Source organism: Lytechinus variegatus, chromosome 8, assembly GCF_018143015.1.
Source record: "Lytechinus variegatus isolate NC3 chromosome 8, Lvar_3.0, whole genome shotgun sequence".
Lineage (NCBI taxonomy): Eukaryota > Metazoa > Echinodermata > Echinoidea > Temnopleuroida > Toxopneustidae > Lytechinus > Lytechinus variegatus.
In genome coordinates this window covers 10,666,305-10,680,858 of record NC_054747.1, presented here as the reverse complement: position 1 = coordinate 10,680,858, position 14,554 = coordinate 10,666,305, and the positions used below count along the sequence as shown (strand labels likewise).

Below are 14,554 nucleotides of genomic sequence, written 5' to 3'. Positions count from 1 at the left end.
TGATTAATGCGCATGCCAATTTTCGTCGACGGCCGAGATCATAAGGGGGGCTGAATCAGTCCCCCCCCCCCCCCCCCCTCCCGTCTTCTTACATGTAGGTGTGGAAATAGCTCAGTCTATTTAGGGTTAAAGCCTGGTCCCACTGCCTCCATCTGTTTTCATCCGCTCCAGAAATGGAAAACAATTGGCGAACAACAAAATCACAGTGGATGGATGCTGGATGGATATAGAGCATAATATGTAAGACGTATGCAGAGAGTACGCAACAGATGCATAGCGTTTCTAAGATTTTTTTTTATATTTTACATCCGCTTGGCATCTGTAAGTGCAGTGGGACCAAGCCTTTAGGAGATGCAATATTTTTTTCCTTCTCTACGAGGAATCACACCAGTGTGAAATGTTTAGAAAGAGGAAAATATACTGAAATATTAATACCATTATAATACACTCCTGTATGTACTGACATTCCTGAATTAAGGCTGATAAATTTAAACCAATTATTCCACACTCAAATTGGCAATTCAAAAGAAAACAGAATCATTTTTCAAACTCCAAACTGGCAACTTTTTGTTAAAATGCTGTTATATCAGTCATTTTGACTGTATCTGTACTGCATATACATTTTTTTTCTTTAAAGTATGATGATTAATAAGAAAATTAATGATTGTTGCCAAATTGAGGAGAGGATTAATTTTGACGTCATACAAGGGTTAACACAGCTTTGCAAGAAAGCGCCGCAACATTTTCAGAGCAAATGGGATAATTAACAATGCTTTATGTTAAAGCATTAGATATTTGTTTTGGTAAGGTGCATATACATGTACAGGTATATGGTTCAGGTGTTCTCACTGCTTCTGAACAATATGGACGATTTTGCTGAGTTTTAGAACTCTTAAAGAGAAGGGTTATGTGGAACAGGAATGAGCAGTAGTTGAATCTATAGAGAAATATCTGTAAATCAATTATTCCCATGTCTGCATATCAACCAACAAAGGAACAAACGTTTAAAAGAACAGGCAATTTTTTTTGTAATATATGAATAGAAGCAGGCCTAGCAATGACCCCTGTGGTACTCCATGTCATGCTGTCTTTCATTCAAGCAATAAGTTAAGGATTTTTGTGCATTCTTGCAATGAATTTCCCCTTTTCTGGGAAGGAGAGAACTTTGAAGAAATAAAGCTTATTATGTGCGAATGCTAGAAGATTATTGATTATTACCTGGCATCTACAATGTATGCTATGAATTTCTGAACTGAACTGAATTTATTGCCAAATGTCAAAATACATTGATATAAGGTAAATTGTCATATAAACTTCATTGGTAAAAGGACTCAGAAATAGAAAAAAAAGGACACAGAAATAGTAAGTACTGCTCGTGGGACGTGGAGCCCCATCCTACAGTATACATAATCATAATTGATAGCATGAAATAATGTTTAAAATGTAAGTTTACAGACTATGCTCTTCAGCAAATAACATATCTAGTGTATAAAAATCAAATGGAAGTCTATGAATAGGTCTAGTACAATGGGGTAAAAGCAAGAATTTCTACTTGTTGGGGATGGGAGGAACTTTGATGAAGTACAGCTTGTTGCCAAGATGTGCAAATGCCAGTAGATTTGGAGTGATGGATACCATGTAGCACCACACTCGTCTTGCCGGGGATAAGTAGAGCTCGCTGAAGAAATGCTGATGTTTGATATGCAGTCCCTTGAGCGTGCAGATCGAGAGTCTCAGGGTTCCGAGGCTTGGGGAAAAATACCCGATGATCACCCTGTTCAGAGCATCTACCGTTGCACATGGGACTTCACTGTCATCTCTAGCAATTACAGTGCTTCCTGTGTTTCCTTCCTTGTCAAACAGTGCCACCCTCCGTGGCTTCACGTTGGACACTTTCATGACGAGCACTTCCAATTGCGTGACGCAGATCTGTGCGACATTAAATTTTCCAGTGCTGATCACTTTGGAATGATGTGTCATGCCTTTACTTTGAACTTTGAAGTATTGGACTTTGTTGGTGCCGTTGGCAGCGTAGACAAAATCTTGGCTGTCTTTGTACAGTGTGCAGAAAGCATCCTGGCTCTTTTTGTTGGACAGTTGCATAAATGGAACCACCCACATTGTACCATCTGAATGGTAAGCCTTGATTTCCTCAAATCCATGTGACACAACTGCTCTGCCATCGTTTAGGATAACAATGTCTCGCACGGAGCCAGCGTTGATCAAGGAGTAAGGTCTTCGTTCTCCTGACACCTTAATGACTTCAGCTCCAGGGAAACTACTTCCGTACCCTACGACAACAGAATCATCTGCCAACCTGGTCATTCCCCTAACCCCACCTGGAAGATCTACATCCTTGACAATCTTAGGGGGTCTCATGGGCACCTTCACAGGCAGCTTATGCTGTCCTGCTTGGGGCTGTACTTCATCTGTTGCCTGAACCTGCGACAATCGCTTCTCTGAAGACATCCGAGCTTGGAGGTCATCTACCAGCGCATTCACCGTGACATTCCGCGGAAGTCCCTGTACACGATTCTCCCCAAGGGGGGTCTGCTCCCGGCATAGCGGACAGATCATGAGATTCATGTTTCGGTGTTCCTTGTCGTAACCCAGGAGGCACTTGAGACAGAAGGTGTGGCCACAGGTCAAGAGCGTTGCTTTCTCAAAGATCGAGAGACAGAGAGGACAGATTAGATTGGCATGGATAGCATCATTGTCAGTTCCCTCGGCCATTACTCTCACTCAGAAAAGAATCTAGAAGGAAAATTGGTAAACATAAATAATTTTCCAAAATAGGGGGGGTGGGGATGCTCTGTGTTTATACAGTGCGTATCAAAAAAAGTTTACACTTTGAAAAAGCCCTGGGAATTAATAAAATATACAGTATGTGGGTTATTTTTTCACATATAATCTTGGGTTTGGGTCTCATCTATCCAATGAAAGTAAAAGTTTTGACAGAATGTTCCACTTGATTGAGCACCGTCCATTTTTGTAAAGCTCGCAGAAATCTGTTTGCGCAAAAATGCTCGTTTTCACGCTGTGTCAAGGGGAAATGGCGAAATCAAACTTACATTTCTCAGACATTTCGCTTGCACTTTTGGTCAATTGAAATAAAACAGATCTATACATTCATGCATTTTGTAACAATTTTGCCACTCAAATTGAAATTTCAACAATTAGTAAGCACAACCTTTACCGTTTTTGTGCCAGCTGGATCTGAGCGCATAAATGAATCTGAACAAAATTTTATATCACACTTGTCCAACATTTTTATCACTAAGTTTTTATCATTTAAAGTGGGGTAACATATCATTTTTCATTAATACTTGTTCCCAAACTTTTCTCAAGCTTGACAATGATTAACAAAATGAAAGTCAAGCCTAAGCCATTTCATGTAAATCACAGCTCAGTGTAAGCAAATATTGTAACGATGGCCTCGGTGTATGGGGGAGTGGGGTGTCGCGCAATGCACTCTTCAAAGTGTTTTGGGCAAGGAAACAGGTTAAAAAAGGTAAAAGATATCTTGAAATCAATTTTACTAGCTGAATTCAATGTGTTCTTCATGATTAAGGTCTACTTTTATTTGCACAGCTATTTCCAAGCTCTGTGCAAATCATTTTTCACTAACTTTTCAAAAGTAAGTGGTGCTCACTCAAGCGAAAATGTTTTTTGACAGTTACATGTATATCGTCATTTGCTTAAATGGATCTGTACCAATGTTAAAATGTGGGAAAATGTTCAGGATATTTCAAATGTATGATTTTACAGGATTTGTTCTAAGTGTAAACTTTTTTTTTGATACGCACTGTATAGCGCAAATGAATGAAGTCTCTTTGCACTGGAGTGATGTACATGTATAAAGGATTACATTTTAGTCATACAAAGTAATGTACATTGAAATCACAATGACTGAATATTTGCTTCTTTTCATTATACCAAGATGCCCCTTCTCAGCAAAAAGCCTGAATACGAAATTGCAGTAAACAATTATTTAATGAGAAAGCTGTTAAAATCAATGTCATTTACTATTTATATTATCATAGATCTAGATCTGGTAAATTGAAATTATCTCTTTGAAATCATGAAATCTTAGCTGAAAACCGATAATTCTGATGATAACGAGCACAAAAATGCATATTTGTGGGACAGTGTATTATATTGCTTGGGAAAATACCTGACATTTTATGTTATTCCGTGCTTATTTTGCTTATTTCTCAGCAGTTACACATCTTTTTCCAGAGCCAATTGGCAAATATTTGTATTTACCATGCAAATACTTGGGTGGTCATTTTTTTTAACTAATTCTGAGATCGTTACCGCTACTGGTTTTAAAACATGGTCCATTCTAGGTGATATTTGAGAGCAAAGTTGGCTCAGTCGGTAAAGCGTCTGCCTGTCGAACCAAAGATCGTGGGTTCGAGTCCGCCCCTGGCGGATGACTGAAGCCAGTGCAATGTGTGTAAACGTCTCTCCCCTGTTTCATAGATGCAAGCTATGTTACAGTGGAAAACACTCCGTCCCTCGGATAGGACGTGTAGCAGAGAATCACCACCTTTGCACGTTAAGAACCCACTGCACTATTCGATAAGAGTAGGGGGAAACCCTGGTGTAGTGGTCTACCTGCATTCCCCCAACCAGTTATCGGGAGGAGAGACCTGCGGGTTGCAGTTCTCTGTGCGCGCCCTTGTAGGCTCCTCCAATGCGCCTTTGAATGTCTTTGACAGATATATGGCGCTATACAAATGCTGTGCATCATCATTATCATATTGATCAGGAGTTTTCGCTCTCCCCTTCCTTAACCACCAAAATCCACACCAATACCAGCAATAGTTCGCCAGGGTAGATGCTCTGTAAATTGCTCAAACAATGATTTGTTCTTCAAAAGGTATTAAAAAATTATCCAATTATCTTTAATATCTTGATGAGAAACTCTTCTCCCTCATACTCTCAAAATTTGAAGCTAGTTGAGAAAAAAAAACAGATGAGATACATGTACAGGATTTTTTAACACCAATATTTCCGGAATTCTGAATATTTTTGCAAAGTGTGCACATCTCATGCTTGGGTGTTCCCCAAACTTCAAACCTTATTTTTCTTTATTAAACTTTCACTGCATTTCTTGTACATGTACTTGCAATTAAAGGTCAAGTCCACCTCAGAAAAATGTTGATTTGAATCAATAGAGAAAAATCAGACAAGCACAATGCTGAAGATTTCATCAAAATCGGATGTAAAATAAGAAAGTTATGACATTTCAAAGTTTTGCTTATTTTTAACAAAAGTTATATGAACGAGCCAGTTACATCCAAATGAGAGAGTCGATGATGTCACTCACTATTTCTTTTGTTTTTTATTGTTTGAATTATACAATTTTTCAATTTTTTACGAATTTGATGATTAGGACCTCATTGCCTGAAGCACAAAATGTTAAAATAATGGAATTCCACTTGTTCAGGGAGGAATGAAACTTCATTTCACATGACAATGACAAGAAAATCAAAATATTTCATATTTCAAACAATAAAGAACAAAAGAAATAGTGGGTGAGTGACATCATCGACTCTCTCATTTGGATGTAACTGGCTCGTTCATGTAACTATCTTGTTAAATATAAGCAAAATTTTGAAATGTCATAACTTTCTTATTTTACATCCGATTTTGATGAAATTTTCAGTGTTATGCTTGTTGAATTTTTCTCTTTTTATTCAAATCAAGTTTTTTGTTGGGGTGGACTTGTCCTTTAAATTCTTGTAAGGGTTGCTATTGATCAATTTGACAAAGAGTTATTTTGAAGATTTTGTGAGCTCAATAGAAATCCACAGCTCATTTTGGATGAGTTGTTATAATAATAATAATCAACAGTTCTTGTATAGCGCATATCACGATTATGAATAATGTCTCTATGCGCTTCCAAAGGACTTGGATATTATTACCCCAGCTGCAGCTTGGCTGCCATAATTACTATAGTTACAGCGCCCACGCATTTCAAGGAATAAATTCCTGCCAGGTACCCATTCACCTCACCTGGGTTGAGTGCAGCACAATGTGGATAGATTTCTTGCTGAAGGAAATTACGTCATGGCTGGGATTCGAACACACAACCTTCTGTTTCAAAGTCCGGAGACTAATCCACTGGGCCACAACGCTCCATTGTTCATTTTGGGTTGAAGGATCGCATTTTCTTTATTTTTCTTTATATACTATGTTGCAAATTCATGTGCTATTGAGCTCATATGCACTTTTACATGATAGAGTATCTATATACATACTGTACATGTTTTCAATATTCAAATGACGATTTCATAACAATGCCTCTCTTTTCTGCCAAAATATGTCCATTATACATGGACATGTAATGTAACTACAATCATGTTTGAAAAGTGAATACTTCTAATAAAACCATTTGGGGGGGGTTGATGAGATCAAAACACATGGTTACAATTGAATTATGTCATGCAATAGAACAGTTAGAATTTCTAATGAATAGAAGAATTTAAACTTACCACTATTTGTAGAGAAGTACAAGAAGTTATAGTGTAATTATTCAACTTCCCTATTTCACTATTTGTACTGTAAAATCGACGTTTAAATGATCTCTAATAACAAAATTACAATCAGAGAAAAAAAGATGGCAACCCGTTCTACCTTTGTCTAGCCCGCGATCAGTTAGTAAATTTATTTATGGAATTGCCTATGACAAAGGTTTCAACAAAATGTGAGGGATTTTTCAGACAGGCATTGTGTGTTTGTCTGTTATTATTACTTTGTGAGGATTGTGTTGATAGAGATATGGTTGAGCAGTTCCATTTTTAATATGCCGAGGAGAGAGAGAGGAAAAGAGTAAGAGAAAAGGAGAGAGGGAGAGATAGGATATGTGTTAGAGAGAGGGAAAGAGTGAGAGAAAAGGAGAGAGGGAGAGATAGGATCTGTGTTAGAGAGAGGGAAAGAGTGAGAGAAAAGGAGAGAGGGAGAGATAGGATATGTGTTAGAGAGAGGGAAAGAGTGAGAGAAAAGGAGAGAGGGAGAGATAGGATCTGTGTTAGAGAGAGGGAAAGAGTGAGAGATAGGATCTGTGTTAGAGAGAGGGAAAGAGTGAGAGAAAAGGAGAGGGAGAGATAGGATCTGTGTTAGAGAGAGGGAAAGAGTGAGAGAAAAGGAGAGAGGGAGAGATAGGATCTGTGTTAGAGAGAGGGAAAGAGTGAGAGAAAAGGAGAGAGGGAGAGATAGGATATGTGTTAGAGAGGGAAAGAGAGAGGAGCAAAGAAGAGAGTAGACTCTTAGAAGTTTGAGAGAGAGGGGGGGGGTGAGAAAGAGAGATGAGTATGAAGTATAAATCAATACCAAGCCCGGGCTGTTTGATTTGATTTTAATTTATTTGTGCATTCACATCCGAGATAAACAACATATACAGAGGTATTATAACAAATCAACAATACTGTGGTCGTAACATAAGCGATTAAGTTAAATGACATAATATGGTTCATTGAAGATAATTAATCGTGAGCGATTAGGCTGGATAATGATGGCAGCCTTGTGAAAGGTACATGTGTTTCAACATTGATCTAGTTGGTGCAATGCAGGTGCAGATGCTGTTGGGAGCAGTTGAGGTTTTGATTTGAAGAGTGGAAATCATAAGATAGGATAATGTATCTTTTGAGTTATGAGAGAGGGTTAGAGAGAGAGAGAAGACCAAGGGGGGGGCAAGGGGCCAACAAGAGCATCAGAGACAGAGTGACACGAAAAGACAGAGAGAGAGACAGTATGAGAAAGAAAGATGTGTATATGAATCAATAACAAGCCCAGGCTGTTTCAATATGAACTTTACCCAGCCAAGGACATGTACCGGTAGTCTTATAAGACAAACCCCAGTATGACATTCAGCTTGAAAGCATAAATAGAATTTTAACAGAATAGCGGCCGTTAAATTACATTTTTATTAGTGCAGATAAGGCCTTGGACTTTGATTATATAAACGTTTTTTTTCTTACTATTATTTATTCAGCTGTGAAAATGTTAAATGTGATAATTTGCTATTATTGTGATTGATTGAACCGTTAATTAGTGTGAGGGCGATATTACCAAATATGACATGGTAAATCATTGAATATACCAAAATGGAGGAGCCGTGGTGTAGTGGTTCTGACTCTTGCCTTGTAAACAGAGGGTCGTGTGTTCGAATCCCACCGCGGTCTGGCGTCCTTTGGCAAGGCGTTAATCCACACTTTGCCACTCTCGACCCAGGTGCTAAATGGGTACCCGATAGGATGTGAAAGTCATTGTAGCTTTTCCAGTACTGTGTGGGCCTCACCGGCGACTGACTGGAATACTCCCCAGGGCGGAGTATGACATGAGGTCATGCTTAAACACCAACGTGCACATTTACATTTAAATGGATATGCGGTACACAGTGGCTTTTTAAGCTGAATTTTGGATATGAATCGATTATAGATGGATGTGAGTTTCCACTCATCACTATCAAGATTTCTCATCTTTTCTTGTCCCATTATGATCCCATTCATCACTTCTCTTGATCTATACAGTCCTTTTAAAGTGGAAGTTTGCCCTGACTAAAAGTTTATTGTAAAAATAGGAAGAAAAAAAATATAAAAATATTGGTCAGGGTTGGAGGAAAATCCAATAAATTTTAAAATATTAGACTTTTTTTGTTATAATTTGTGATGTCATACGCGTGCAGCTTCCCCATATATCATGTAGTAAAAAAGAAAATTGAAAATGTTTTTTTATTTTACCTTCAGTGTACCAACAGACAAATCATTTCACACCCGCTACTGAAAGAAAAAAAGGTCATTGTGAACCATGAAAAATTGAAATGTGTGCATTTTATATCACATTATATATGAGGCAACTTCTCTTATATGATGTCACAATGAAAAAGTTAGAATTGTGGTAACTTTCTTAATTTTGATCGAATTTCCCTCAAACCTTCACCAATATTTCAAATGATGTTTTTTTTTCATATTTTTACCACAAACTTTTCATCAGGGTGAACTTTCCGTTTAAGAACTTTACCTTGTCTCATGAAAGACACTTCTCAATCTCTCACATCTCTTTCGTTAAACCTTTTAAAGGACAAGTCCACCCCAACAAAAAATTGATTTGAATAAAAAGAGAAAAATCCTACAAACATAACACTTAAAATTTCATCAAAATCGGATGTAAAATAAGAAAGTTATGACATTTTAATTTTTTTCTTAATTTCACAAAACAGTTATACGCACACCATGGTGGGTATGCAAATGAGGAGACTGATGACGTCATCATCCACTCACTATTTCTTTTGTATTTTATTATATGAAATAGGGAAAATCCTATTTTTCTCATTGTCAAGTGAAATGATAATTTCCTCCCTGAACATGTGGAATGAGAACTGTTTAATACTATATGATTCAGTCAAGTTGGTCCTTTTTGTCCTTTTTGTGCATATCACTGTTTTGCGAAAAAATAAGCAAAAGTTTAAAATATAACTTTCTTATTTTGCATCCAATGTTGATGAAATTTTTAGCGTTTTGCTATTGTGATTTTTCTTTATTCATTCAAATCAACATTTTTTGTGGGGTGAATTTGACCTTTGATTATACCATCCAACTATCCACATTGGCCCAAATTCACAACTTTGTGGTTTTGAAAATCATCGGTTGAATCCATGGTTTTATGCAGATTTCCTGCATCAATAATAATAATGGTGTATATTTGTAGAGCGCACACACCGTCAGTAGACGCTCATGGCACTAGCCGAGCAACAGTTTTCTTTTACAATGGAAAAATTAGATTTTATAGAAATTTATATAAATACTACACAAGAACCATGAACAAGTACAATGTAATAATAATTTCACATCTGCTTCATTCACCCCAACCCATCCATCAGCCCATCATCATGCGGAACCCAGTGCCCTCTAGCTGCCCCGTTCACTGACAATTTAAGGGGTAAATCCAGTCAGTACATAACTCAGAGGAGCTCTAGCAATCTGAGGACACCGGGTCCCACATGAACAGCCAGTGAACGGGAAGGGATGAATCATCTTTCTTATAATCATAAATGGAATACAACAAAATACATTTAAAATCAGTCACAATTCAAATAGGTATGTCTTAAGGTGATCTTTGAATTACGATCAAGTTACTGCACGTATTAAAAAATACTATGCAAACCTTCAAAGATCTACCAATGGACTCCATTTCTTTCTCTCTCTCTCTTCCTCTTCATACATGCAGGTGAGAAGTGTCCGGGAGTGGTTGCAGAATTTGAGGGACGTCCTGGAGTGTTTATTACCGGTCAGGTGACTCCACCCCTTTCAGATGTCAGGGTGACCATCACACCCACAAACCAAGCCGAGAGGTCAACAGAGGGAGCCCTTACACAGATGACAGACCAAAAAGGACAATACAGGTAGGACTATAAGCTAATAACATTTGAGAATTGAACCTTGCCTAGGAAGCATGGCAAGTAAATTGCTGCAGACAAGGCAGTATTAGGTTCCTTTTAGAACAATATACAGCAGAGAATGAGGCGGAGGCAAGTAGCCAGCATCTTCTAAAAACGGCAGTCGGAGGATACACGAATCAAGAATCATCAGAGTTAAGGCATTCAAAACATTGCAGCTGCATTGTAATCGTTGTACATGTATAATGTATAATGGGCAGTTGGCACCGTCCACAGCGTGTACATACCTCCAACAGTGCCATCTTGACTCCCGGGAGAGATTACCTATAAATGAAGCTAAGGCTTTGAAAGATCATTCAGTGAAGCAAATAGAGATGGTATTGATGGGAAGTATGTAAAGTTAAGGGTAATTCCATTAGGTTTGGTCCAAAACTTAAAGAATGTTCATGTACGTACATACAAAATGTATCACCTATTGATTTCATAGTGAAGATCAATTCAGATGTGGCCAAGTTCTGATCTGTCTATATGAGGTCGGATTCCACTTAAATGGAGAAAGTGGTGGGAAGTACTGAAAGTTAGAATATTTCATGGTATTGCCCTTTTGCTATTTATTTCTTTCTCTCTGTCTTTCAGAGTTGGTCCGTTACCGGATACGAGTGAGTATGAAGTAGGAGCTTCTCTTGATGGTTACATCCTGACGCAGGAGGAAGGCAAGCTGGGCTACTTCAGGGCGTTCAAGCTGGGCAAGATCAGGATCGAGGTAAGGGTCTCGTCAAAAAAGGAGAATAGGCTCCCAAGAGAGTGGGGGGAGTCATAAACATTTAAGTGTGACTTACAAGATGAAATGGAAGTTCTCCCAGGCTTGAGAAAGAAATATATTAGTAAAGATTTGGCCAAAGTCATCAGAGGGTAAAGATAGATTCCAGTTCTGGTAACGATCTCAAAATGACTTTTTACAGAATCTAATATAATGATCACCCAAGTGTCTGTTTGTATGAATAAAAAATATGTGCCAAAGGATTCTGGAAGAAATTGAGTAATTGCTGAGAAATAAGCAAAATAAGCGTGGATTCGGTCACTTCCGTCCGGTCTTTATTCCAGCAATAATAATACACTGTCCCACGTGTGCCTATCTGTGTTGGTGATCTTCAGCGTGAACATTTTTCAGCGTAGATTTCAAGATTTCACAATGTTCAGTTTATGTAACTGTACCAGATCTAGATCCCCGATGATATACTGACGATGAAGCCTGGTTTTACAGACTTTCTCATGAAATCAGTGTTTACTGCAACTACTGGCATTTCTCTTTAATTGCATAATATTTGTTCTAACATTTTGTTTTGTGAAAGTACATGCAAGCCGCTCCCTTATGGGTCCTGTTATAAAAATTTCATAAAATGTCATTTTCCTCCATACTTTGGGGCTTGTTTTTATTGATGTAATGTCATCTTTTATCATTAGGTTTAATACCAGATTCAGTTTGATGCTTTAATGCTTGATGCTTAATGTAGAAATATCATCATTACCATCGAGTCTAAAATTAAGCATTTCTAAAATGAACGTTGATTAGAAGGTTGATCAGTACATTAATGTAAATGTTTTCCTAAGTGTCCTTTTAACCCTAATTCTCCCGGGGGGGGCATAATGGCCCCCCCCCCTCAACAATTTTCGCGATATATCTGCTGCGCGAAATTTGTTCACCTCGCAGCTCACTGACTTTTTACATTCAAGTCTCGCGCAAATTTTGAGACCAAAGTTGTGACGTCCGGTTACGACATTACGCAACATTATGCAAGTGCATGTCAGACCCAAAATTGCTCATAAACGTGATTTCATGTACAAATCCAATGCAAATTGCGTATTTAGCCAAAATTCATAAATGTATAGATCATTATTTCTACTTTTACTGATTAAACTTAATTAATTTTGCCTTGTTTATGATCAGAATTATGTCTGGAACAATTTCCATTGAATAAACAATAAAAAACAAAAAACAAAAAAAGAAATACATAAGAAATTCATAAAACAATAAAATACTTAAGAAATTCATTTCCAAACCAAAGTTTTTTTGAATAACGATAATCATTAAGAATGCTACAAAGAAAATTTTTACCAAAAATTAGCATTCTAGGAGCTTTATTTAGTGAATTACAGCAAAAAGTATGATTTATGCATAAATTAGCATAATTAATTCATATAAAATAAAATCTCATTATTTTGGAAAATTTTACCATACAGCCTTGTAGATTACATCGCACACTACCAGCGTGCAAATTTTTGCGTCGCTCGCGCGATCGGCGGCCAAGATCTTAAAGGGGGGCCATAATGGCCCCCCCCCTCCGGGAATGACAAGCATCAAAATACCCCGGGAGATTTAGGGTTAATGCTATGCCTTACTAAAACTGAAAAAAATAATGAACCACTTTTTTTTTTTGTTTTTTTTTTGTTTTGAATAGTATTTTATTTTCTTCCTCTTTCAAATCAATAAGTTTACAATCACAATTCATAAAAATAAAGATTCTTTGCATGTATACAATCAATAAACAAACAAATAAATATATCAATATCAATGAGATTACAAATGATTACAAATGAAATTAAACTGCCAAATTTCTCTTCTATAACAATGTGAAAAAAAACCCATATCAAACGACAAAATAACAAAGAAAAAAACTTTGTAAAAAATGACTTTTTTCCTGGATAAAATAGAAATAATCTCTTATGCAAATAATAATTGTAAAAGAAATAAATTTCAAAAGGGATAAAAGATTACTTCAAGGTTAATTAGAGGAAGATTATTATCATAAAACATCCCTACACACTCACCTAAAACCCCCATACCCCCTCCCCCTCATCTCTCTCCCCAAACACTCACACAAGCTCGCTTCAACTCACCATCACCCACAGCCCCCCCCCCTTCCCCGTCACAGAACTCACACGCACATCTACACACGTACACCCACACACGATGCCTCCTGCTCTGGTACAACTATCTGTATATGAAACAAAACAAAACAAAAAAAAACAACACAAACAACGTGAAGCAACGAATACATCCATGGTATTAAGAAAGGTGTGCATTGATTTGTTCCCATTTCCTCAAGTGCATCCCCAGCTTCCCTTTTTTAAACGCTATTTGATATTCCGTATCTCTATACTCTTTAACCAAATGTGTCACTTTCTGTACGGTTGGCAATATTCCCTGCTTTCTTGAACTAAAAATAATATACTTGATTAAGAATATAATACAGTTTATTACAGCTACCCTTGTAGTATTTCCAGATATCCCCATGAATATTGTTTTCCAATTGTCAGCGTCAAGTTCATTCAGTTGAAATATTTTACTCATCTCTTCCCATAATTGCTTAACTTCAGGACAATACAAAAATAGATGTTGGTAAGTCTCAACTTCTTTTTTACAAAAGGAGCACAAATTATCTGTCTCAAAACCAAATTTAAAAAGTTCCCTTTTCATGTACACAGCCCCTTGTAATTGTTTGTATTGAAATTCTCTGTGTTTATTGCATAGCATTGCACATCTCAGTCTTGGAAATACTTCTTTCAGTTCCCCCATTCCCAAATCATATTCGGATTGCCCATCTGTAACATGAAATACATAATCAATTTGAAAATTTTCAATGAAGTGGTCATATATTCGTCTAGATTTTATATCACATAGTTTCTGAACATGCCCACATATCATCAATTGAATTTCCAAGTTGTCTGTATCTATTTCCATAAAGTCACCTTGTATCCACTCTTCTGTTATTACTGAAAATATCTTTTGAATTTTGAGCAAGTTTTCAGATGAAAATTTTTTATTATACCAGTATGAAACTGGTCTTAATTGACCTCCAACTATTATATCCGAGACCTTAACTATACCTTTCTGAAATAATTCAATATCAAAAATGGTCTTATTATTGAGGCATATACGCTTGTTATTAAAAATAATGGGATTACTTTTCCCTCCAATATGTCTACACTTATCCAATTCGTGCCATGCCTTCAGCATATTTATGTAAAATAATGGTATACCTTTCAAATTCATTCTACTCGTATCATAATCACACAGAAATATGATTCGACCACCTAAAAAACTAAAAAAATATTCGAAGGTTGCTTTCCAACCCCAGCTTTCCCCTC

The 14,554-nt window shown here is 37.1% G+C and overlaps 2 protein-coding genes across 2 annotated transcripts in view; one reads left to right on the top strand and one right to left on the bottom strand.

The window, feature by feature from the left end:
• The window catches only part of LOC121420638 (nodal modulator 1-like), a 59,312-nt gene that overhangs the window by 34,108 nt on the left and 10,650 nt on the right, over positions 1 to 14,554 (top strand). Inside the window, exons 19-20 of the mRNA XM_041615302.1 lie at positions 10,237 to 10,411; positions 11,042 to 11,168. Coding sequence (XP_041471236.1) covers positions 10,237 to 10,411; positions 11,042 to 11,168 — 302 coding nt within the window. The remainder of the gene's footprint in view (positions 1 to 10,236; positions 10,412 to 11,041; positions 11,169 to 14,554) is intronic.
• On the bottom strand, positions 377 to 6,812 carry LOC121419967. The gene is made up of 2 exons (XM_041614475.1): positions 6,504 to 6,812; positions 377 to 2,754 (listed from the first exon to the last, which is right to left on the bottom strand). Exon 2 carries the CDS (start codon positions 2,731 to 2,733, stop codon positions 1,549 to 1,551), a length of 1,185 nt encoding a protein of 394 aa, XP_041470409.1. The 5' UTR covers positions 2,734 to 2,754; positions 6,504 to 6,812; the 3' UTR covers positions 377 to 1,548.